This window comes from Perca flavescens, chromosome 10 (assembly GCF_004354835.1).
Source record: "Perca flavescens isolate YP-PL-M2 chromosome 10, PFLA_1.0, whole genome shotgun sequence".
NCBI lineage: Eukaryota > Metazoa > Chordata > Actinopteri > Perciformes > Percidae > Perca > Perca flavescens.
In genome coordinates this window covers 9,348,827-9,374,998 of record NC_041340.1, presented here as the reverse complement: position 1 = coordinate 9,374,998, position 26,172 = coordinate 9,348,827, and the positions used below count along the sequence as shown (strand labels likewise).

Sequence of the window (26,172 nt, the reverse complement as noted above, 5' to 3'; positions counted from 1 at the left end):
ATAGAATGCAAAACCGATTTTACCCTGTCATAGTTGAATAACGACAGTTCGGTGGGTAAATAGGACATACATAGAAGCTCAAAGTCCCACTGACACCCCTTTACTATGAAAATCTCATATTTTGAAACTGCAAAGCTAGTTGCTTAGCTACACATAGCTAGGATTGAAGGGACAGTCATAGCTAACAAAACCCCCACTGTTCACAAAAATTCATTAACTTGAAATCGGACAACATTGTTAGCTTTATAAGACCTTTAGGGAGATGTTGTTTAAGTGCCGTGATGAAATTCAACTGTAAATATACAGAAATTAGTCTCAGAAGTGAATTTAATAACGTAATAGCCCGACAAACAATGTATAACTTTGCAATGAGACCTGCTGTTGAGTCTCGCATGTGTTTCTATGTAGTTTGCTCAAACCAATCAGCGCGTAGCTCATTCTAAATATTCATGAGCATACCATATTTGGAAGAAAAGCTCTTGTTCCAAATAGAGCCATATTCACAGGGTAGTTAAGGGCCTAATAAAATAGCATTTGGGCAATTTTCAGCCCAACCAATGTTACATACCCCATTAGGAGACCTTAAGGAACAGTGTAAAATACCCTATATAATCATTCTATCACCCCTTTAAAGCATTTAAATAAGTGACCAAATGACGTCATTCATCTGGTGAGGACAATCTCAAAACTAGCATTAGTTCATTAATCAGAAGCGCTGCACACATTTTTATGTTTATTTTCTTTATACTTTCACATTAAGCTGCACTCATAAAACCTGGATTGATTTAATTTAGTCTCGAAGACCACTGAAGTTTGATTTGATGTCATTCCAACATGCTTACTTTGTCCCTCACTGTCCTTTCAAAACAGCTCCATTGCTGCTTGGAGCTTCTACAAAACCCCACTAGAGGGCAGCAGAGCAGCTCTTATAAAATGACCCAACATCTCAGAACTCCAGTGCTGCCAACATAATAACCTAATTAATAAATCAATGCTGCTACTAAAGCAGCTTCAGTGAGTTGGATTAACTTCAACAAGAACACTCCCGTGATGGCCGACTGAAGAGGATCACTTTACTGAGCCAATGAATAGCTAATTTAGTCTTAACGGTCTTAACGGAGGCACGTGTGGATATATTTAACGTGGCTGGATGATATTTTAAGCTCTGCAATGACTGTCTGTGTTGGAGAGGATACTTTCATCTGCAGCTGTAAATACAATAAATAGAAGCAAAGAAAACAATAGCTACTGAGGGTGGCAACTTCAAATGAGGCTTTTAGGCAATCCAACAGTTTTGTGAGGTGGTTTTAGTTAGATTTTCTGTTTGAAATTCTCTAGGTGGCACTGTTTCTCTGTGTTTATGAAGGATATGTGTGCTCATACAGTAGAAGACTGCTCTAGTGTAGAATAACTGTACACTGCTGTTCCCCTGCCACGATGCCATGTAACTGTGTGATTTTGTTTTCTTCTTTCAGTTAAATAAAATTATACATAACATGTAAACATAAGCTAGTTTGCAGTTGCTGGAAATGCAGCCTATTTTAACTTTTTACTCTACTGATCTGCATCAGCTGTTCCATTTGGCATCAGTGTCTCATTGATACATCAGCTGATCAACAATCAGCTTACTGGTAACAACAAATTATATCCATACAGTTGTATAGACTGACTCATAAACGGACATTTCTCATTATGTCACTCTGCCGTCATGCCAAACCTACAATTGGTGCACCTTGTTCCACCGACCTAGCCTCCTCTTCATGCGTTGAACCACTTGGTTGTCTATCTCTAAATCTTGTGTCGTATTTAATTTAATTTAATCTTTATTTCGCACTTATACAAACGATATATAAATAGAGGGGAGACGGTTGAAACAGGAGAGGTCAAGAGGCCATAAACTGTTGCCTCATACAGCGGACCTCTTCCCCAATTAAGAATAAAGAAAGACCGATATGAGATCATGAATTTGTTAAATAATAATGTGCATGAATGCAAAAGACACAAACGAAGGGTATTATACAAAATGTGTAGACTCACAAAATCAGGGCACCTCAGTGGCTTACTAATGAACAAAGATATCTAATAACTGACTTGACCAGCAGCTGAAGTTCAAGAGGTATTCAAACATCATCTAAGAAAACATGAAAATATATAAAAATGTTGCATTTCCCTTTAAGAATCTTCCTGTTCAACAGTTTCTTGACTTGTAATGCCCGTCAGGCCGGAGACTATAGGGCACGGCCACTAGAGTGAACCCACCGCACCCGAGGCTGCATGGTCTCAGTCATTTCCTTTCTGGCCTGCTCTGTGTGCCTGCCCAGGCTGTTCCTGTTTGGATTCCTGCAAGAATGGGTAACATTCACCATGGAAGATTTAGTTTGTGTGTTGCCTCGGCCACGGTGGTGACACATTCTTTCCTTACTCTTCACACAGGCTAAAGAGGCGAAGCCCCATCTGAAGACTATATGAATATGAAGTGGAAGAAGCAGGTCTTTTAGATAAGAAGCCCAACATGATGGTGGAAATTTATTCCATCATATTTCCAAAAGCAGTCATAAAAATGCATTTATATTGCCAGCACAAGGTTTGTGAACCCATATTATCACTCTTCACTATTTGTTTGCTATGGAGTAGTCTTGCATTGCCAGACCTGTTCTTTTATTGTCGCAATTCCTTTTACAATTGCTGTATAAATAAGATTGTAAAAGGAAGGCCGCAAGATGTGGCTGAAAGCTTGAAAAAAGAAAAAAGAAAAAAATTAAGTGGACCTTGTGATATAACATTTGTATTGATTGGGTTAAGTACAAACCTTCAACTTATCAACAGTATTATAATCATTTTACTGGGAAATTATGTCATTTAATGCGTAATTTCAATGTGATAAAGCTGCTGCATCTGTTTTAGAATAAAGTCTTCCAATCACTGAATTTATATTACAGCTAGCCCTAATCCAGGATTCAGCAGTACAAGTTTCACAGAGGAAGCTTACATCCAGTTGGAGTGTTTAAAGTCACAGTGACATGAAGTATAGAAGTAATAATGTTTTATTTCTTCCTCTCAGATTAGTCTTAATTCATTTCTTTGGTAACAGACCAACTGTAAAAAAATACATTCCGAACTCCCTTTCCCTTTCCACAACAATTAGCTTGCTTTGTATCTCCACCCGAACTGTTAATCAGCCATCACATTCTTTAATCAGTGGCATTTCCTTTGAAAACAGTTGAGTCATCGTTGCAGAGCTTTTTGCAAAACTCTAAACGAGTCTGGCAAGTTTAGATTCATGGCCTTTTTAGTTCTGAAGGGAGCTGTGCTCTGACCGAGGCCAAGGTTTTCCAGTGCTCATTTCATGCACATGACTTCTCCTCTATAGTCAGAATGGCATCTTCATCATAAAGACTGGCATGGCAGGGCTTACCATATTGCTGGAGCTGGTGTCTTGTAGGTTAGTGTGTGAAAACAAGCCACTGTTGGACAATAAATCATCCACAGTCAGAGCACACAGCACTACGTATATTAAAGTAATGACCTGTAAACTTTTTCTCATATTGGTAAATGTCTATTTTCTTTAACATTGTTTTATAAGACACTTATCACAGGTTGATACTACTGTATAAAAATGCAGTTTTGTGAAGAAAAAAAGATTTTCTGCACAGGAAGTAATGTATTATACAGTACGTTAGCAACAATATACTTAGTTTTTTTTGTTGTTTTTTTTTTAAAAGACAGTAAATGATAGAAGACACTTAATATGCCGCAGTCTGCTTTCAACCAGGACGGTATTATATGTTGGATCAGTGACAACAATATATAAAGTGCAATTATCATTGCGATAACTACCAAACTTACTAAAGATTTTGCTGCAATTTAAATAATTTAAGATGTTCACATAGCAGTTAGATGAATTTCATAAACCTTACGGACCCTTGCTGTTTTATAAGTTTTAACAATTTATAAGCAGGGTGGGCAGTCAGGTTTTTATTCTAAACATTTTTTTAACTCTCAGCCAGAGAGAAGAATATAATGTCATCCATTATGGTCTTTGGATAGACTGAAAACCTATGGATACTGTCCTGCCTCTGAGGGACGCCTTCATTTCCTATCCCTGGTATAGATACAGTAAATGCCTCCTCGATGACTTAAGATCTTTGTATAGCTCATGAGTGAGGCCCAGCCAAGTTCAAAGTACTGCTGCTGGGACAGTTTTGACCCACATAGACGAGTCATGAGTGAAGTAGGTGAGGAATGTCTGGTGCCTCTCTCTCTCAGGCTGTTTCCACCTTCAGTGACTGCACATGATTGTGTCAGTTTAATAGAGGAGTATACAGTACTGTCAGTGTAACAAAGTGGCTTGTGTTGGACCAGTGTACACTGTAAAGGCTGTTTTTCGCCTTTTCCCCTCCTCTGGATCCTTATTTGTTTGATGGAATGTTTTCCACTGGAGATGACTTATGGACTGTTGGTCACTGGAAACCAACTGGGTCTGCATGGTGCAAAATGGGACTCTATTCAAACTATGGACCCACTGGAACATGCCAATGAACATGCTCATTGGCACATGTGGAGCATTAGAATTATCCTATCCTAACTGTAGGTTTTTATTCCAACCAAAAACTACTTCCAATCATTTCAAGCAGGATTACTAATCAAGGAAATCATGTGCTGTCGTCTTTGGGTGAAAAGAAAACCCATATTCTCTGTTTTTGTATACTCTATGCACATACTAACTCTAAACATTTCTGACGGAGAAATGCCTATTGAGAAAAGTGGTAGTTAAAGTTAAGTGAATCGTGTGACCTGTTATTTTGGTTTGAGATGAAGGCTTTGTCTGCCAGTTGCAGATATTTAAAAAAAAAAAGTAGACATCACATGCTCATGAAATGCTGCCAAGTAGAACAGAGCTCTGCAAACGAAAGTATTGCTTCATTATAAGGGCAGACATCATCCAGTACATTGAGTCACACTTTTACTGTCCACCAAAAAAACAGTTTGTCATATCACCAGATATGGAACTACACACTGTTATACCTCAGTATGTTTCCTTCTTACCTTCAGGGTAAAATCGTTTTCCCGGCATGAGTCTTGAATCATTTCAGTGATCATCGAATCATTTCAGTGATCATCCTCAGTGGTCTCATTCAAAGTCTGCTGCGTGCTCCACATGCCACACCTCTTTCATCACAGACATCTCTAAATATAGAATGTGACTTATTCAGCCCACAACTGTTTGATTGCCCCATATATCTCCGGGAGCAGAGATGTTTGAGATGCCAGTCCATGGAGAGGCCTCCCCCCAGTTTTTACTGTGTGCGCTCATCCCTTTAATCTCGCGCCATGGCTTTACATATCTCTACTTTAGAAGGTTCTTCTCTAACCACAACCTGTAAAATCTATAATGGTATTGTATTTTTGTCACCTTATATGTTTTTATGTCATTGGTAAGGTTTTCTTTTTTTATTTGTGTGTTTCAACGTTTTGCATTCCAAAGTTTCCCATAACAGAGACTACAGTTTTGGTCCTCCTATTGCCATGTGTTCCTGGGTTAGTTCACACCTAGTCCCGCATTGCCAGACCCTCCTCCACAGCGCTGCGAGGAGGGTCTGGTGAGTCCACACAGCATTCCGGGATGGGAGAAAAGCGTGCTGTGGTTTATTGGCATTTCTTTAAACCAATCACAATCGTCTTGGGCATCGCTAAGCGTCGCACGGAGCAACGGTGCCGCTGCAAAATAGCCTCGGGAAGGAACTTGTTTTGGTGGAACGTGTACGTTCAAAGGTTGTTTTAGTTGTGCAGTCTGTCTAAAACTCAGATTGGACAGATAGTCTAGCTAGCTGTCTTGGTTTACCCTGCAGAGATCTGAGGAGCAGTTAACCATAGTCCTCATAAATCCACCAGATTTTAAAATGCCTCACAAAGAAAGCGGAAGATGATGGACATCCGGCCTAAATGAAAGACATCCGGTGGAATTTCCGGCGCCACCTGAACAATCTTGGAAGTGGACCCTCATGGATATAGACTAGTTCAAACCACACTAAGAGTATTATTAAAGGAAAACACACAATTTGTACGGTATTTTGCAATGAGTAATGTTAAATTTAGAGATACAAAATACACTTCAGCCCAGAAATGTTTTATGCTTCCTCTAAAAATGATTTTTAGTCTCTGCAATGTCCAATGCATGTCTCAAAACTCAATTCAACTACAAACCATATATAAGTTTACTTTCTGTACTTCAAGGCTGGACTGCCAACCAGGAAATGTGGGACACAACTGCCCGGGTTCACTTTGTGGCAAATAAATAATTCAAATGTGTCTGTTTATACTGAACTACTAAAGGATGTTATAAGGCAACACATTGAATGATACCAAATGAGGGCCCTCTTCTCTCAGGGTCAGCTGTTATCAGCAGTAGATGTTTGACAGGGAAATTACTCCTGTTAAAATTCACATTGCAGTTGCTAAATAAAAGCAGGGTGGAGTAGTGGTTGGAGAGGCTGACTTGTTACCAACACTTGGACTGATCCCCTATGACCTTAGTCCTCATGTCCTGCTCATATGTCCTTGAGCAACACACTGAATTTGAACTAGCTCCAGGGGAAATATTCTGCCACTGACCCCACTCCTGACCTGTAGACCTCCTCCAGAATTAGAACGAATTGAGTAAATACAAGTAGAAAACAGGGAGCAGGATGTGCTCACTCGCCTTCTTCTTGGGCCATCACAGAGGGGCCTGAAGCTATTAACCATCACATCTTCACATAAATCTCTTCAAAAGAAATGTGAGCGCTTTTCAATTTAAGTGAATGGGTCAAGCTTTTTCCTGACCTAATGCTTTTAATTAAATCAGGTTTGAAACAATATTGACACCATGTATGTACACTGCCTCTGGCCAAACTATTCCATGTGGCTGCATTCTTACTTGACAGAGAGCTTTCTACATCAACAGGTTTTAATCTGAGCTGCAGTTAGTTTTAACTGAACTCCTGGTGGGAAAATGAACTTATATGTTCAATGAATTTACTCATGACATTTATTTTTAAGAATCATCTCACCAGAAACACAATAGCTGCCCCAGGAGGATTACCTTTTTCATTAATCAAAATTACACAAAAACTCTATATGTCAGAGCTGAATTAAATCTCCTCAGGTTCTCTTTCACAAAGAGGAGATACAGTAAGATTAAAAGAACCTGACACGGTGCCAGGCCGGCAAAAAAATCGACATGAAGCTACTGTAAAGTTATGAAAAATACATTATTCATTGTGTGCCCTGATTCCATAAATCTTCAAGCAAAGCATTATGTGGCTATTTAGTGAAACAAGCAAGCTTTGACATGACTTAATCTGACACATGTTGACATTCTTTCAATATCTCCGCTAAATCCTTATCAGCATGACGAGAACTTCATCCAGCAGTGGCGTGTTCACACAAATGTATGGCCATTAGGCAACGTAGCGGGAAACATTTGTTGTGTCTGGTGGTTTTTGTGTTAAAGGAGAAAAAAGTGAATCGTGTTGGTGCTTTTTTTCTTGGTATCTTCATATGTAGAGCGTTCTGACAGTGACCACCCAGGTGCTGTGTTGTTGAAACACTTCTGGAGACTAATGACAGTGAAAGGCACTGTAATGTTCCAGATCCTTCTAAGACTACATGGTCCAATTACCTGTTAGTTTCTAAGGAATAGTTAAGCTGCTCTGGGTGAAATATTAAAGCAAACCTGTCTTATTGGAAAAAGTGGGGCTGCAACTGATTTTAAAAAAATCCCACCCAAAATGGATAATTCATATTCTCTTTTTTCTTTTGAAGAAATGCAACCTTATACTTTGAGTGTGGGTTGGACACTACTCTAACCAACAGGAGGTGACACATTTTAAAGGGAGCCATCAGCCAAGTTAGCTTTGCTTATCATGGTAAAAATAGCTAGCCAGGAACATGGTAACAGGTAAATTGTTGTTTTTACACTTGTTGTGTATGGAATATTCACACAATAGACATCACACAAGATATAGCATGTTAATTAGTGAGATTTCAAGTCATGAAATACGGACGTTTGGACAGTGGTTGTCAGCATCTGAAGCGACGAAAAAGGCGTCTTGTATAACGTACCGGAGAGAGCAGGCAGCTACACGAGGTTTAGTGAGAAGAATGTAAGGCCGAAATTCCGCGCAGGGAGGTTGGTTAAGGTGGTGGATGGGTCAAACACAGGACATTCACCCAGGAGACCGGCGTTCGTGTCCCGCTTGTCGCGTTTCCTAAAGTCGCTTTCTTCTTTAACCGTCCCGTTATTCCTGCGTGTCACCGAACCGTAAGCCCACCTATGACCTTTACCTAAACTCAACCGTCCCGTTCACACGTGTCATGGAACCGTAAGTCCACCCATGACCTTTTCCTTAACATAACTATGTCAAAAGGGACGTCAATAGTCCCGACCAAGCATGTTTAGTTAAAGCGTGTTATATGATGCTAAAGAAGACTTTCAGTGTCAATAACAACTACAAAGGCACCTGACCAAGAATCTGTATTTTACGAGATGGGAGTGAGAACCTGTTGCCAAAACAGCAGTATGCAAACTCTCTTTCTTCGACCATCTGGACTGTGTGTCTGCACACAATCCAGGATTGGATTCTGAAGAAACATTACACTATGTTGCAAATGTGTGCAGTTATTTGTATTGCTGAAAATAGCACATCACTTAATTGAGAGAAAACAATTTCAAAACATAGATGAATGTGGCCGGTTGGCTCAGTTGGTGGAGTGGGCACACATTTGTAGAGGTTTGTTCCTCAACGCAGAAGGTTTGAGTCCGACCTGCAACGGTTTCCTGCATGTCTTCCCCCTCTCTCTCCCCTTTCATATCTCAGCTTTCCTATCCAATAAAGGCAGAAATGCACAAAAATAATCTTAAACAAAAACAAAATGTCATATCAATATGCTAGCAGGCACATGTTTCATTGTCAGAGTTGGAGGTCACTGGCAAACTCTAGAGGGAATGGGAAAAGTGACATCATGGTAAACCAGAGTAATTATAAGAATTCAGCTGAGGTTACAAGAATAAAGAGCTCCTCTGTTTGATTGCTGTTAGTCAGACCAGGCAGCAGCCAGCTGGACACAGCTGAGATGAACCGTCCCAAATGATTCTCACTGCCTGAAAGACAAAATCTTCTCAATTTATATACCCTTTTTGGAAATGAGAACAAAAATTTTCAACTGAATTAATGTTAAGAAGAAGAGGTGTAGGGAGAAGAAGAAAAGCATACACAATGTAAGCAAGGCACATTATCTGTGTAAACTAGTGTGAACATGTCAGGCCTATCATATAGAAAAAAGAAACAGAAATAATTATAAATATTTCACAAACCATTACTGAAGCTAAACCTTGAGAAATTTCTTGAAAACTGTTGCAAAAAGTATTTACCAGCGTATTGCTCAGTGCTCAAGCCAAAACATCTGCTTAATAAAATGTGAAATCTCAAAGCCTACTGCCTCTCTAATGTATTTAAATGTATTCAATTTTCACTATAGATTTAACTAATTAATTTGTTTGTTCAGGATCAAATACAGTTTCTGTGTTTTGTGAAATAGGCCTTAACCTATTACACCTAATGGATTCAGCAGGGGGAATCCAAACTGTTGTGTAAAGCTATGAGCATAGCACAGTGTTATTCTATACCACTGCATAGTATTACGTTTGCATATCCATTCTACAAAGGACAATTGGATCCAGACAAGAAAGAGTCTGACACCCAACCCCACATTAAATTGTAATTTTTACACTTCCGGATTTTGAACAGACATAACCAAAGACAAAAAATGTTATTAGCAAGCTTTCGAGGTGCTAGATTTTGTCACCTTTGGACAAAGACTGTTTCCAGTCTTTATGCTTTGCTAACCAGCTGCTGACCACAGCTAACACATTTACCATACAGACATGAGGGTGACATCAATGTGGGGACACAAAAAAAACTATACTTCCCAAAAGGTCAAACTATTCATTTAAAGTGGCTATATGTAACTTTCAGTTTGTGTTGATTCTAGCGGCCTCTTCTGACAAAAGTGGTAGTATTTTCACCACACCTGCTGCTGTCGTAAAGGTCTTTTCTTTACGGTGCTGTATTGCCCACTGTAGATTACTGAGTTCGCGTTAAGGGGCGGTCTAGTCGCCATGAATATTTTGCTCAGTCAGAAAATCATTCATTTACAATAAGAGAATACATTACAGATGCATTGTTGCATTTCAAGTGTTGCATACAGTAACTTAGCTTGCTTTGGATGTCTCGTGAGCAGGGCTGGACTGGCCATCTGGCATACCGGGCATTTTCCCGGTGGGCCGACGCACTTTTGGGCCGAATCGCCGATATAAATAGGCCTTTTTTAATTTTTTGGCTGGGCAGGCCCATAAAAAATTCACAGCGGCCCATTGGTTAATTTTCTTTATTGGCACTGGCCTGACCCAATCAAATCCAGGAACCCCCTTCCGCACTCCGGGCCGCAAATTTACGAATCCACCATGGCCACGCCTCCCGGCCCTGCGACACAAGCAGTAATAGTTATGCTGGAAGTTTAGCGTCCACCAAAAAAAATAAATAAATATGTAAATGGACAAACGACCACTAAAGTGCATGGGAGGTGCAGAGAAATTACAGGAGAAAAAGATTAAGAATCTACAGGCGGATTCCTCAAAAATGTTTGGGGCTGCAGTAGCTGCTTCAACATCAGCATAACCTGAAGCCGAGGAGAGAGAGTAGAGAAACAGCTTCATGACAGGGAAGAAGCCGCGAGGAGGAGGCGACAGGGGCACGGGAGCGAGTGAGGAAAAGATAGTAGGCTAGAACACGATGTGGTAAGGAGTAGGCAAATTAACAGGGACTCTCAGGGAGGGAGGCTGTGTGTGTGTGTGTGTGTGTGTGTGTGTGTGTGTGTGTGTGTGTGTGTGTGTGTGTGTGTGTGTGTGTGTGTGTGTGTGTTTGCGTGTTTGCGCGTTTGCGCGCGCGTGTGTCACGTCATAACGACAACAAGCAGTTTGTCTGTAACATTAAAGTTAGTGGCTGTCAGGTAACCTAACTGTTTAAGCTTACATTGAAAATGCTAGCGGTTAGCCTGTTGGGTAGCTGAAAAGTCTGTGTGATCTATAAAATCAGTGTTGAAACAAGCATCAGTGTTCCTTGAATAGCTTAATTAGCTTCTCTTGTATTGGTGCTCTTTTCCAGGGCATATACTACTCTCAGCTTTATTGTAGCTTTTGAGAAGGGTTATGGTTATGGTTATTGTATTAAGCAGACACTTTTGTCCAAAGCGACAAAATATGAATCTTACAATAGTAAAATTAAATTTAAAGTTGCTAAGCCAATATTAAGCAAAATAGTAATAATAACAATAATGACAATACAATATCAAATATCAATAATACAAATATATATAAAAATACCATAAATATGCAAATCATAATTCTAAGAATGAATTAATTATTTAAGTGTAATATCAACAGATAAATCTTGACACCCCTCTTGAAGGATCCAAAACTATCACATGACACTGAACACTAGGCAACTCATATCATAGAATGCACGCATATTTTAAGGACTGTCTGCAGGGAATGTGTCTGACCAATCACGGTGGGTGTGGGCCGCCTGGGCCTAAAATGCCAGGGCCGATTTTTTTGTCCCAGTCCAGCCCTGCTCGTGAGATAAACCGGGTATCACTGTCACTGTGTTACAAGTCAAAGCATTAGGAGTTTGTTGAAGCAACCAACACTTTACACAAGTAATGTTAAAGGGGGACAAGGGAAAATAAAATAGTAAGCAAACACAAACACAGAATAAAAGGAAAACGTCCGCACTAAATGGAAGGGGGGGGGAATTTAATGTTAGCTACTGACAAACAACCACATTGCGCACTGTAAAGTTATTTTATAATGAAATAGACCTATTACATACCTGAGGGCCAATTCGGGGTCGGTTTTGAATCATTTACAATCCCGTAATTGTCTTTATCTGTTAAAAGCCCAACAGAGTGTGACTCACGTTTAGCCCGTTGTCTTTCACTTTCCCTTTTAGCTTTTAGCTTTTAGTTGTTCTTTGTTTAATTTCCTTCTTTTTTGTGATGGCCCTGCCCCAGTATTAGCCATAACTACAACAGATAACTTCTAAAATAACATTAAAATACAATTAGGCGTATATAAAGAAATCTCTTGCTTCCTTTTACCTGGCTCCGCTGGCATACGCTCACACAGGCTTTTCTGCTGTTACAAGTGTTACTGTAGCATTGTCTACCTGCCGCAAATCATTCTGTGACTTTTAGCGGGAAAAAACGTGAACCCCGGGCAGATGCCTTACTAAAAACTATATAAAAAAGCGTTCTTTTCACTGTTAGTCTTGTTTGCTGTTACAGGTCATTTAAGATCATGGTATGAAAAATGACAGAGCTTTAGAAACATTAAAAAGTTACATATAGTCACTTTAAGTACAATTTTTAGATTCTAGCTTTTACACTCTGACTCTCATTTACTCAAATGCATACAGTATATCTGGCGGATGTAGTTAGTCTGATATGATCTTTGGGATGCTTACTTTTTTTCCCATTACTTGCAGTGTATTTTTCTGCTAATTTTCAATAATGCCGCACACTTTTGCTTACTTGAAGATAAATACTTTCACTTGATATGAATCACAGGAAAGCAATATGGTAGAATAATATTTTACATGAGACTTTGGCTGATTGTCTGAGTTGACTGACTAAGTAGCTGCTTGTGAAGGCTTGTTTGTCAGTTTGGAGTGCAGCACTTGACCTGCAGAACACTACAAATCTTTTACAGTGGTCTTATTTCACTGAGTGGGACTGAATGTGGGAACATGGGAGGACTGTCAGGGAAGGTCCAGGTCCTAATGCTTGTCTATATGTCCGTGTGTGACTTTACATATATTGTTGCATAAATGTCAAAAGTCACCTTTTGTCTGTGTGTATGTTATTGTGTGAGAATATGTAGGTTCCGCTGTAGAGCACTCTGTGAACTAGAGGGGTCTTTCTAACACAAACACACAGAGGTATGGACCCCACTGACGCACTAATGCGGATGCAAAGGGGTTAAAACAACAGCCGAATGAATGCCCGGCATGGACACAAGAAAATAACCCCCAAAGCCTCGTCGACTCCAACTCTCAGAGCCCAAAGCATGCTGTTTACGACAGCATGAAAAATAGACACCACGCTCTGGCTCAGATTTCAGAGCTTGACTATTTCTGCCCAGACAGATACTGCCTAGACATGAGAAAAAAATGTCTTTGCTAATGCATTTTTATAAATTGTACATACTATTTTTAAAAGTTATTTGATTGTGGCTTTGTCATTTAAGGCAAAATAAGTGCCAAACAATTCATACAATTACAGTAAAGTGGATGCAAATAAAAAATGTAATTGCAAGCCTGGCTGTGACTGACAAATTACCTGAAATCAAGTGTTAATATATTTCAAGCCAAAATCCAATACAGCTAAGTTTAACAACCCAAAAGTTGTTATTAATGACATGAATCAAAATTATGCTTATTTACTTCAAAAAAGGATTTTATTAATTAAAGCTGAAATATTTGACGAATAAATGTTTTTATTTACCATCGAATGCTCGAACATCTTCAACAATTCAAGAAGAAAGTACAAAAATAAATAAATACAGTGAAAATGGTTACAGCTAAAGGTAGTTTGTAGTTAAATTGAAAATAAGAGTGTATATCAAAGAGGGTAACACCATCTGACTTCTCATCTTAATGTTCTTATATATATATAAAGTATAGTCACTATGCCAAGTTGTTTCCAATACACAATCTTCATGATAATAAGTGATGTATTTATAAAATTGTGTCACTTCTTGGGAGTTTTGTAAAAAGAAAAATGTTTAAGACTGTGGATTAAATATCTTATTAGAATGGAAATATTGTATTCAGTTTATAATGTGTGACTTCAAATAAGCCAACTGGATGGGTTTTGACTTGTTAGCTATACGCTAAGAACATCTTAGTTCCTGAAACACACTTAACTAGCAGAGAAGAAAATAACGTATCATTTAGTGCATTCCATTCATACACAATGCAAATTACACTGCAAGCAAAAGTTATAACTGCAGCATATTCTAATCTGTACATAATGATGGCAGTGTATTCACCTGTAGGGAAGACAGAAGTGAAGAAGGAAGTATTTTCATTTAGTAAAAGTTAGGCTAATTTGAAATGTCAAATTAGCCTCTCTTAGTATATGCAAATGATAGGTTTCCGTAACCGCAAATGACTTGAATGGCTTTCTATCAAAGAGTTAACAACAACACAACTTATGCTGTTTTAAAAATTATAGTGGGGAATTTAATTTAATGAAAAATCTGTGATTTCTCAATAATCTTGTTTCATTTTTCCAATATTTCACATTAAAATTGTATGATCCTGAAGATTAGGACCAGTTTTACTCAACACCATATGCTCTCACACTCTTGTGATATAAATTGATATTAAATCATTGGCACACATCCTTTTTAGATATTAGATAGCTTTTCTTTTCCCAGAGCCACTTTACGAAATGTAGCCAATGTAACTGGATAAAGTTCCAAGTTACATTGTTCCACTTGATTGGTGTGACTCTCGTCACACGTGCATTTTGATGACTTTGATCCCATGAGCATTGATGTAGGTGAGGAGGACCTTGGCCCGCCTCTCAATTACATTGATCAGCTTGTCGATGCCCTGCCGGCCGCCCTGGCTCTCCCAGTATGTCTGGTCCAGGAAAAGAGACTGGAGGAGCTTCTCCCTCAGCCTCTTGCTCTTCAGCACAGACACTGCCTGCTCTGGCAGCCTGGAAAGACAGAAAGTGAGTCAGGAAGAAGTATAATCAAATTGGAGTTTTAGTTTCAGGTAAATTTCGCAGAGGCAGAGCTGCTCTTGGTTGGAAGCAGGGAGCAGGAATAATTCTCAGTGGGCAAGGTCACACTTGCTAAAAATAGAAACGGCTGCACATTATGGAACAGCCCTGCAACTTTATCCTTTTTGTTTTTTTACACCTAGTCTCACATTGCCTGATCTCCACAGCGCTGTGGAGGAAGGTCTGGCTAGTCCACACAGCATTCTGGGATGGGAGAAAAAACGTGCTCTTGTTTATTGGCATTTCTTTAAACTAATCACAATCGTCTTGGGTGGCGCTAAGCACCAGACACAATAACTGCACTTCTGCAAAATAGCCTCGGGAAATAACTGGTTTTGGTGGAACACAAGTTGTTTTTGTCATGCAACAGAAAACTCAAAGATTTGACAGATAGTCTAGCTAGCTGTCTCAATTTACCCTGCAGAGATCTGAGGAGCATTTAACCATAGTTAGGAGTTTAGAATGGCAACAAAAAAAAAGCGGAAGATGAGGGACATCCGACCGAAAATTATGCACCGGAGCAATCCCCTAAATTAACCGTAGTCGATATAGACTACGACTAACCCACTGAAATGTTAAGAAGGTAACCTGAGAATTAACGGCAGAAAACAATTAAAGCTGTAGGGAAAGTACAAGGGAAAAAAGACAGTTGATGAGTTAGAAACTAACCTGACTCCGGAACTTTCCGTTGGAGAACTTTTGGGAAGGGGCGAGAATACTGGTTAGCTGATTGGATAAACCATCTGTCTATCACCACCTATGTTGGTGATAGATGGGCCAAATCAACCAATCAGATCAAACTTTTGCCGAAACCAGTCGGGAGAAGAGCAAAAACATCTTTTCCTCCGAGAAAAGCCTCCAGTGCTGTTTTTTTTGCTCTTCTTTCAATGAAGGAATACTTTCTAATTTGGATAAAACTTGCACGATAGCTACGCTCATCTCATCAGTGGAAGCTGCCATGTTGTTTAGACTGAAGAGTCGCTTCTCGTTGCGTCACACCTAAACCCGCCTCAAAACCAACACTGATTGGTTGGTCATTTGGCGAATGGCTCCACATTTTCTCTATCTCAAGATGCGAGACTGATCTGCGAGTGGAAAACTGGAGCTGGCGAGATCAGGACGGTTTCACGAGGCTATTAGAAACAACCTAATTCCAAATTTCATTTTCTGCCCTCTATGGTACGCATGTAGGTGCTCTATCTATGCAGCAAGTTAAACTCACTTCCAAAAAGGGTTCAGTTGGCCTTTGAAGTTTGGAAGCAATTGTGAAACTAAACATTAGATCAATGAAAGCTGGATTCACAAAAGTAGACCATAGACCGAATGTCATAGCTCTTAAAACAACATCTGTTACAATTTCAATTTGAGTGAAATTCTACTTTATTTTATATTAACACTACTTTTTTATGCTAGCCTAGCCATAACTGTTGCAAGGAAGCTTCTGTTCTTTTACTGTAAGCCCTGCTGCCCGTTGATAGTTTGGGACACAAACAACTTGCAGCTGTTTCTCCGCAAAGGGCAAGTCAACGAGACGACAATTGGGAGTCGAATCAGGCTTCTTAAATCAAATTGCAATTACCACTACGTATTTTCTTGCCTTTGTTTTGGTAGTTCTGGTGTTTGGTGTAGCTTCATTGTCTGCTTTATGTTTACCTGGAAGTCCTTTTACGAACTTGTCAATGCTTTGCTAGCAGTGCAGCAGAACCAAGCAAGAACTAAGCAAACATGCTGAAATACCAAGATTGTAAAAGTAGCTTAATGATTATAAAGCGATAACTAAATTAATTCAATTGCATTTCGGTATTTTATACGTGACCACAGCTTTCCATTTACATTAGCTATCAGAAAAGCAGTGGCTCTTTGCTTCTTGGCAGTTGAAATTACACTTATCCGGTCACATATTGAGCCTTGGTTGCCTCTGAGGATGTTTGTGTGATTAAATGTGAGTGACAACATGTGAATACATACAGGCTGAAAGTTAGTAGCTACTCCTGGTATTTTCTTCAACATTTGAACAGCTTGCAAGCATATACTAGCCTACAGTAGGCTGGTAGATCATTGTGAATGATCTAATGTGCTTGGCCTATTTGCTGCTTGACACAGAGATAGTTTTGTGCCTTGCCTCTCTGAGTTTTGAGTGGATTTTATTATTGCATGCAGAGTTCTGCCTCAAAGAAATGTTTGTATAACTAAAATGCCAAACCACAAGAGAGAGACGGAAGGGGGGAAATGACCACGTGGACTTGTGAAGATGACTGGAGAAGAGCCATGGATAGACTGCTAAGTAGTTCTTGACTACATTAGGTTTTAAAGCAGCTGGGATTTTCCAATAAACTGTGATACTGTGTGTTATACATGTCAGTTTGAAATGTGCCTGGAATAAATCAGTTAATTTAGCTTTAATAAAGTCAAAGAGATAAAGCTATGTTAGATGTATAAAAAAAAAAATCAGCAATCAACATAAGATCAAAAATAGATCAGGTATTAATTATGTTGTGTGATCTTGCAGCCTAAAGTCATCTGATACATCTAGACCTGTGTTGCCTCTATATCTCATTTTAATGCCAGAAGCTACAGTTTTGATTAGGATCACAAGGATCCATGTGTGATAGGAGATACGAACGTCCTTGCCAAATCCCAAGTCCTCTAAAATGAATGCAGCGTCTCTGCAGTGTGGTTTGGATTTACAGATCCACACGGATCATTGGGGAAAAACGCCCCAAGATTCAAAACCAGAACCCAAATTTTCTTTGTTTAGTCGGATCAAAATTTTTGTTGCTGTGAGGTTAACCTTAATAAATATATATATATATATATATATATATATATTAGGGCTGTCAAAATTAACGCGTTAATTTTTGCGTTAATTTTTTTATATTTAACTCGTTAAAAAAAATTAACGAAATTAACGCAGCTGTGTTTGTTTACTTCATGTGGCGGCTGAGAAACGTAATACGCCTCCATAACAGCAGGCGGCACTACTCTGTATTGTTGCCCAAGTAATGAAAACCGGCAGCTGATTGGACGAACGTGTCACATGGGTTTGTTTTCTCCGGAAATCCAAAGCCAGACTGTTATGGCGGCAGTTCTGCTCTCAAGTCGGACAGTTTCTAGCCGTTTCCAGCAGCCTTCAGCAGGACTAAGCCAAATTGTTGCTGCTGTTGTTCTGAAAGATATTAAACATTCTGAACTTAGCAGAGCCTTTCCTTGTTTGTTTGTTCTTCATATTTGCAAAGTTAAGTGATTTAGCATTTAAATATCCATTATTATAAGCTTCAGTCTCAATTTAAAAAAAGCGATTAATCGCAATTAATTACAGCAAATTGTGCAATTAATTAGTTAATTTTTTTTAATCGATTGACAGCCCTAATATATATATATATATATATATATATATATATATATATATATATATATATATATATATATATATATATATATCTAAGGCATGTTTTTAACATTTAAACTATGGTTTAAAGTAATCAAAACGGAATTTGAAAGTGTAAAAAAATGGCATTCTGTTGCTGTGCTTTGTAATTACAGATTATTGTGTGCAAAATTTTAATTCCAGAGTTGCTGAACAGGCCACAGGCCTCGTTAGGATTCAACACACTCCTTTCAGAGATTCAAATCTGCTTTTTCAGCTTTGCATGATGGAACTTTTCAACCATGTTGTGAAGGAAATAAAAGAAAACTCGAACAGAACTGAAACACTATTACTGGAAATAACCCAATAAAGACTGTTGACCTCTTGTTAATTTAAAGAACATTTTGGAAGAACATTAATGAATCTGACAAAAGTTATAATTTTGATAAAATCTGTGTCATGAAACAAAACGTAGTGCTGTTGTCATTTCCACATCAGTTTTGGATGTTTGAAATCCAACAAACAAAATCTGAGTGAAACTTAATCTATTCAATATATTAATTTTACCGAGCAATAAAGACAAAACCTCTAAAATCATCAGTCTCTATCACATACAGTTATAGATGTTTTGCAATCCAAACTTACTCTTTGATTCCTTCCAGGAGCCTGAAGTCCAAGTTGTCCTCATTGCGGTCGAAGAACCCCTTGTTGATGGTGAAGACCAGGTGTCTGGGGTCCTGATCCCTGTGGATGATGTTTGTCAGTTGTATGTGGTTTGGGTCCCCACATTGAGTATGGTGGCCGAGTTCCACACAAACATCTTCCTGCCTGGGCCTGAATCCACAGCAACTCTGATCCAGACGGTTGTGAATCTGAAAGGAAACGTTTGTATTTCCTCAGTGAACATGTGTACTTGATGTATTGAGAACACAATCACAGTTGTGTGATCGACTTTTATAAAAGTGGTTCTAATTGTTTTCAAGAGTTTGTCTTGCCCTGAACAAGGTTATTTTGCAATAATGACATTATCTCACAGATAGATGATAATTGCATTACAGGGTTTATGGTTTGGCAGAGGAAAAAATTAACACATCCAGGCTGATTTGTGCAGTGCCTCTTTAGCATTAGTGCTGCTCGTTTATTTGATGAGATATCTGCATCAAGTATACCATATTACTGCTGAGTGACATGACCACACAGGGGACTTCTTAAGCCTATTAGACAGCACTTCATCGCATACTCCTGCCTCCTCCATAAGGACTGGCATCCCGTAGCCCGTAGCAACTAAGGCTTTTACTCATCCGTCACTCTTTATAATGCTAAACCATTTAATTGGCAGAGGCTTTAGATGACGCTATAAAAGACTAAGTAAAACCAAGGATGCAGCATCTGAGATGTCACTCATAGGTTTCAGATTGGACTTTTGAAACCATAATTAGGTGACAGGTATCTTTTTCATAAACCTTGACTCTATGAGCATCCACCAAGACATGAAGTGTGGTAAGTTGATATACCTCCAGGATACCTGTCAATCAAGCCATCAAGCCCCTAAACATACCTTTCTGTAAGCCTTAAAGTGATGGTTCGGAGTAATTTCACCCTAGGGTCCTTTGCACCATGACCTCGAGCCAAACACCCCCCGAGAAGCTTTGTTTGTAAGTAAACCATAAGTTTATGAACACTTGCCTGTTGGCTTCTGCTCTCTGCTGTTGTTGCTGCTGTAAGACGAGTGCTTAGGGACGTCTACAAATTACAACACCCAAAAAGAGATGCAACAAAAATATTTTTTAATTTAACTTTTTTTTTTTAAAGTAAGTGCTGTAGTATAACTAGCAGGAGACAAGTAATAATTGAGGTAAGTTTGGAGACATTACCTTATTTAATCATTAAATTAATAAATATTTTTGTTGTATCTCTTTTTGGTGTAGTAATTTGTAGACGGCCCTAAGCACTCCTCTAACTGCAGGTAGCAGCGGCAGCAGCAACAGAGAGCAGAAGAGAGCAGGCAAGTGTTCATAAACTTCTGGTGTACTTACAAACTTTCCAATCCATTGTTTTATGAGTGCATAACCTATGTGTACTAGTGTAGAAGTTTGGTATCATTTCGGGCATTATTAGTTGGGTAATTTACGAGATACAAACGTGGGTCCATTAGCCCCTGCACTAATAAGCTATTCAGCTGATAACGCTACTCTACGCTAACTCTCCCAATGTTAGACCCAGGTGAAAACAATTCTGGGGGGGTGTTTGGCTCGAGTTCATGGTGCAAAGGACCCTAGGGTGAAATTACTCTGAACCATCACTTTAATATCGTCAAATAAAAACATTTAACCCCTCCAAACCCAGCATCCTGGATGATTTAGGCATTAAAATTGACAGTGATTTTAAGCTTGACGAGCAGATAAACATGGTGGTTGAATCCAGTTTTTATCAACTGAGGCTTTTAGCTAAAATTAAACGTGTTATCTTTTAAAATTTTTGAGCAAGTGATTCATGCTTTTATTTCAACCTGTTTGGACTACTGCAATGCACTTTACATTGGCGTGAACCAAACTTCCCTTTCACGCCTACAATTAGTCCAAAATGCAGCTGCTCGTCTGCTAACAGGAACACGGAAACATGAACACATTACTCCAATTTTGGCCTCACTCCATTGGCTCCCTGTATATTTTGGAATACATTTCAAGATTTTATTGTTTGTTTTTAAGTCACTAAATGGGTTGGCACCTCAGTACATTTCTGACCTCCTGCACATTTATACCCCGTCAAGGTCATTGAGGTCTGGGGATCAGCTGCGGCTGAACGTGCCCAGGACCAGACTGAAGACCAGAGGCGAACGCTCTTTTTCAGCAGTTGCTCCCAAACTGTGGAATGATTTACCACCACACCTTTATACCACCCACTCTTTATAATGCTAAATCATTTAATTGGCAGAGGCTTTTTGAAGCCATAATTATGTGAAAGGCATCTTGTTCATAAACCTGGGGGCCAACTTGGCTCCATGAGCATCCACCAAGGCATGAAGTGTGGTGAGCTGATATACCTCCAGGATACCTAATCCCTAATATCTTCAAATAAAAACTTTTAACCCCTCCAAACCCAGCATCCTGGATGTAAAATATGTCTAGGCTTCAGCTAATTCAATTTGACTTAAAATGTTACATTACATGTAAAGTTTTGACTTGCAGAAGTCATTGCAGACTTTTTGTAGATTGACACTATGATTTCAATCCTAAAACACATAAGACACATCACAAGAACTTTTTTTAGAGTGAGAGATGTTGGAGGATTGGCTTCAGTATTCATCCATGGTAGTTGTCACCTGGGCAGTATTGTACAGCACTGTGAGGGTCATGTTCAGGACAAGAAAGTATTTTTTTACAACACGAATAGATGTAATTTGTTATTTTGTTATTCAGTATCAAACAAACCAATTTAATAACTTCACTATTCAGTTCACTTGCGTCTTTGATAAGATGTGTGATATGCCTATCTTTTTTTGTAATCTGCTTCTCTTACCTGCGCAATATGAATTTTTCATTACTTGTTTTGGAATTTATTCATAAGGAACTTGAAATAAAGAACTAAGATAACGCTGTGGCACTTTGGCCTCAATGGCTGATTGAGTAGTTCTAAAGGTATCCAAACTATTTTAAAGTATGTATTTTTCATTTCCTCACTCTCACCTTAATTACTGCTCACCAGTCTGTACGAGTGCAGCAAAAAAAGATCTGTCTAAGCCCCAAATAGCTCAAATTAAAGCAGCAAAACTTGCACTGGCCTGTCCATCAGGTGCAAAGCTGAGTACAGAGAGGGTGCATACCAGTCTCTCATGACTCAGAGTAGACAAGAGGTTGGCATGCAACCTTATGAATATTTTTTAGGAATATCTGTTTTAGTAAACAGCCAATTTGTCTGTACTCCAAGATAAATTATGTGAGAGACCAACACAGTTATAGTACACATCAGGCTGCTAGGTGTTATCTAGTCAAGCAAAAACCCCGGACTGATGCTGTGTGCAGGTCTGTAATGTTTAGAGCCATCACAATGTGGAATAGCTTGCCAACTATTGTAGTGAAGGCACTGAGTAAGTTTGTGTAAGAGTTTGTAAAGACTACTTAGAAAACACTTAAAAAATTAATAATTAGTTAATCTAACTATGATGGGCTGTTATTGTCGGAATGTGATGTCATTGTATTTTACACTAATTTACGAAACGTGCACAATGATATTCTTTTATATGTCTTGTTTTAAATGTATGTAAGATTGTATGTATGGTATTCTTATGTATATGTTGTGATTGTTTTATGCAGACCCCAGGACGAGTAGCTGCTACATTGTTAGCAGCTAATGGGGATCCGACATAAAGAAAGAAACAAAAGAAATGTTATGTTTGCCCCTTCATGATCATGGGATGAATTTTTGAGAATTCTCAGGAGATGCCTTTATTGCTAAAATCTGATCAGAGATACAGTCCTTCTACACACAGGAAACAAGACATCTACTTAGCCAAAGGACAACACCCCTGAGGATATTTAACCTATTTCTTCAGCAATAACAGCTGTTGGAGCAAATTGCTGATGTCAGACAAAAACAATGTTTGCAAAAATCATTTATGACACATTTTTTGAATTCAATAAACCCTAACCAAAGGGACAGAACAGTTGCAGACATGTTTTTTGCACATTTAGAGAAAAGTTTATCTGTCTTTCAATTTCACAATATGTTTTCATTAATCAAACGGCTTGTGTTACCTGTAACAAGAAGTCAAACAGAGCCAGTTTACTCCACTCATAGTAATGAACTGTGAAGCAGCCGGAGTCAGGCTTTGGGCTGATGTTTTTATGCCAACACTTCTGTTTCAGGGAGTCCTGGTACTCCCCCCATGTTAACCTCACGGTCGACCGGCCTTCAGCAAGGCCTTCTGGGTAGAGAGATGCATCCCATGACACCACTGGACAGGGCTGGCCATCTAAAGAGGGAGGTAAAAGGATTATATGATCAGGTTTCAGCAAATGTTCAGTTTTTTAACCTAATCTTGTCCAGGAAAAGCTTACTGAGCAATGCATGCACCACATCAGTGGTTAAAACATACACACCTATAACTTTTACCTTTGGTAAGTGAGCAGCACAAAACAGCACTACCATGTATGGTGTTCAGAACATTTACAAATATTTTATATTCTTTTGCAAGCACGCCCTTTAAATCAATGTTTGATCAAACTGCTGAATTAAATGTATCATTGCATGTATACATTTAAAGTTCCCATGACATGTTGCTCTTTGGATGCTTTTATATAGACCTTAGTGGTCCCCTAATACTGTATCTGAAGTCCCTTTCCCGAAATTCAGCTTTGGTGCAGAACTACAGCCACTAGAGCCAGTCCCACAATGAGCTTTCCTTAGGATGTGCCATTTCTGTGTCCGTAGCTATTGAGGAGGAGAGTGGGAGGGGCAAGGTTGAGGGTGGGGGTGTGGCCTTGACCAACTGCCACTTTTCTCGTTTGAAAGCCATGATGTCTCTCTCTCATGGGTCGGCCAAATTCTCTGGGCGGGCAAAGCAGAGAAAGGGGAGGTCATAACAAGCAGATTCCAAAACGGCTCATCTGAGCTTTCCTTTTCTCAAAGGCAGAGCAGGATACCCAGGGCTCAGTTTACATCTATCCCCATTTCTAGCCACTGGGAGACCATAGACAGGCTTGGGGAACTCATATTAATGTTAAAAAACCTCATAAAGTGAAATTTTCATGCCATGGGACCTTTAAATGTGTTGACTCTCCTGTCAATCATCAATACATATTATTACGCTATTTAGACATACAACACAGCATAGCTTGTGTACTTTAAGCTGGTCTCAAGACAACTTTTCTAATGTCACTGACATTTGATGTGTGGGGGTCCTTTTACCCCATGGCACTGAACAGGTCACAAATGAGGATTCCCCTTAGTTCCATGGCTCTACAATCTGTCGTATTGCTGTAGTATTTTCTGCCATGGAAATATGTTGATATTGTCAATGTTGGTATTGAAAATGTCAGGACTGGTTTTGATTAAAAGCACCTGGCTGCTGGATCCTCAGCACCCATCTCTCCCACCACTAAGCCACAACGTCAGAGCGGCCAATTTAATGGATCCTTCATTTAACTCCTCCATGACATTCAGTAACTCGAGGGTTAAAACAACATATTCAAAAGGTTTGTACTGTATGATTAGTCTGTATTGTAATGACTTTAGCTCCATAAACCCCTAAAGCGATGACAAAGCTGCATAGATTCAGTTCATCAGGGTAGTAGTATACATATTTGCAGTCTGTTTCTCCATAGAACTGATTACAGTGCTGTGATGTTGATGATGGAGTCTGCAATTTGGAACCTGAGTAGCCTACATAGAAATGAGTTCAACTCTGAGTGAGGAAACCAACAACCAATCAAGTTAGAAAATGTCATTTAGTTGATTTTGAAGTTTAATTTAAAAGTTCGTACCCCCACCTCTCTCTCTCTCTCTCTCTCTCTCTCTCTCTCTCTCTCTCTCTCTCTCTCTAATCAACACCATCCACTGTCTGCAATGAAACAAACTCAGTAGCCTACGGTTATAACTTAACTTGGTTTTAAAAGTACTCCATATTAAGTTGTATCGTGTCTGTTGACATACCGTGTAAAAAGCTAAACCTTCTGCTCACAGCTGGCAATGTCCTATTGAGCCCCAGCACCCTGTCCAGATGGAAAGCAAAGACCTCAGTGGTGTCCACGGGGCTGTTGATTACTCCACACTGCCCTCCACATACATTGCTTCGTTGTGTGTGTTTTGGGTTTTTCATTGGGACGCTTGTCTCGCCCTCAAATATCAGAAGTGTCGGAGAGTCTCCGCGAGAAACTTCTTTGATGCGCAAAACGTTGGCATCTGCAAGAAAGCGCATGGCTTCCACGTCCTGTGGGCTGAGCCATGGCGGTGCCCTCTGACTGTAAATTCGGATAGAACTTATGTGAGAGTCTATCTGTGTATCCGTAGGAGATGTATGGGTTATAGCTAAAGATTTATAATAAACATCCCTGGGTTCTCCTAAGGAAGGAAATTTACGCTTAATTTGGACCGCGTCTCGCTCCAAAGTTCCAAGTTTGTACTGCATAAAAGCGGAATTAGCCTCATTGTTCCTTCTTACTTTTCTTCTCAGTTTTGGTCTGATTGTACCCCGAATATGTGCTGGTTTCAGGCGCTTAGACTTTAGCGTTATATACACCACGTTGTACCGTGTCGGGACCACAAAGCTCGCACCGGTCTGCAAATCCACTGAGTCTGGCAGCGCATCACTAATATCCAAATTATACAATCCACGGGCGTTTCGGTACTTGTTGTCTTTGTCAATCCCTCGTTCCCGTTGGTGCTGCGAGTATCCAAAATGTGAAACCACCAACAACAAATGGACAACACACACGCTCGCAATTATCAAACTCCTTTTTGAAAGAGGGAACCTTCGAAAGCTGCTGGTCAGTCTTAGAAAAGGGAAGCGTAGCCAGTGAACGCGAGACTTCCCCATTAGAACCTATGTTAATATCATGGTTGAGTGTCTTTTTTTAACCAAACTCAAACCCGGGAGGAGCGCACAACATCCGAAAGTCGTTTTGGAAGGGAGGATTTGTGGCCACAGTGGATACAACTGCGTAGGGGATGGACGGGCTGGGAAACCACCCTCCGACCCAATCTGAGATGATGACTTGAACTTTTTAGCCTTTTCTTCTTTTTCAGATATAGCTATTAGCGATAACACTATATGGTAAAATACATAATTATTAAGCACTGAAGGGACCCATGGTGGTAATTCAGTTTTCATCCGCCTGCATGCTGTGGAAATTCGTTGACGCACATGTATTTTTTGAAAGACATTGTAGACTGTGTGGTGATATTATTTAATAATT

At 39.4% G+C, this 26,172-nt stretch overlaps 1 protein-coding gene across 1 annotated transcript; it reads right to left on the bottom strand.

Annotated features, from left to right (window-relative positions):
- Positions 1-14,345: 14,345 nt before the first annotated feature.
- Positions 14,346-25,912, bottom strand: gask1b (golgi associated kinase 1B). Its single transcript, XM_028589462.1, has 4 exons — positions 24,911-25,912; positions 23,014-23,231; positions 18,905-19,131; positions 14,346-14,826 (listed from the first exon to the last, which is right to left on the bottom strand). The coding sequence occupies exons 1-4, from the start codon at positions 25,791-25,793 to the stop codon at positions 14,619-14,621; spliced, it is 1,536 nt and encodes a 511-aa protein (XP_028445263.1). The 5' UTR covers positions 25,794-25,912; the 3' UTR covers positions 14,346-14,618.
- Positions 25,913-26,172: the final 260 nt, after the last annotated feature.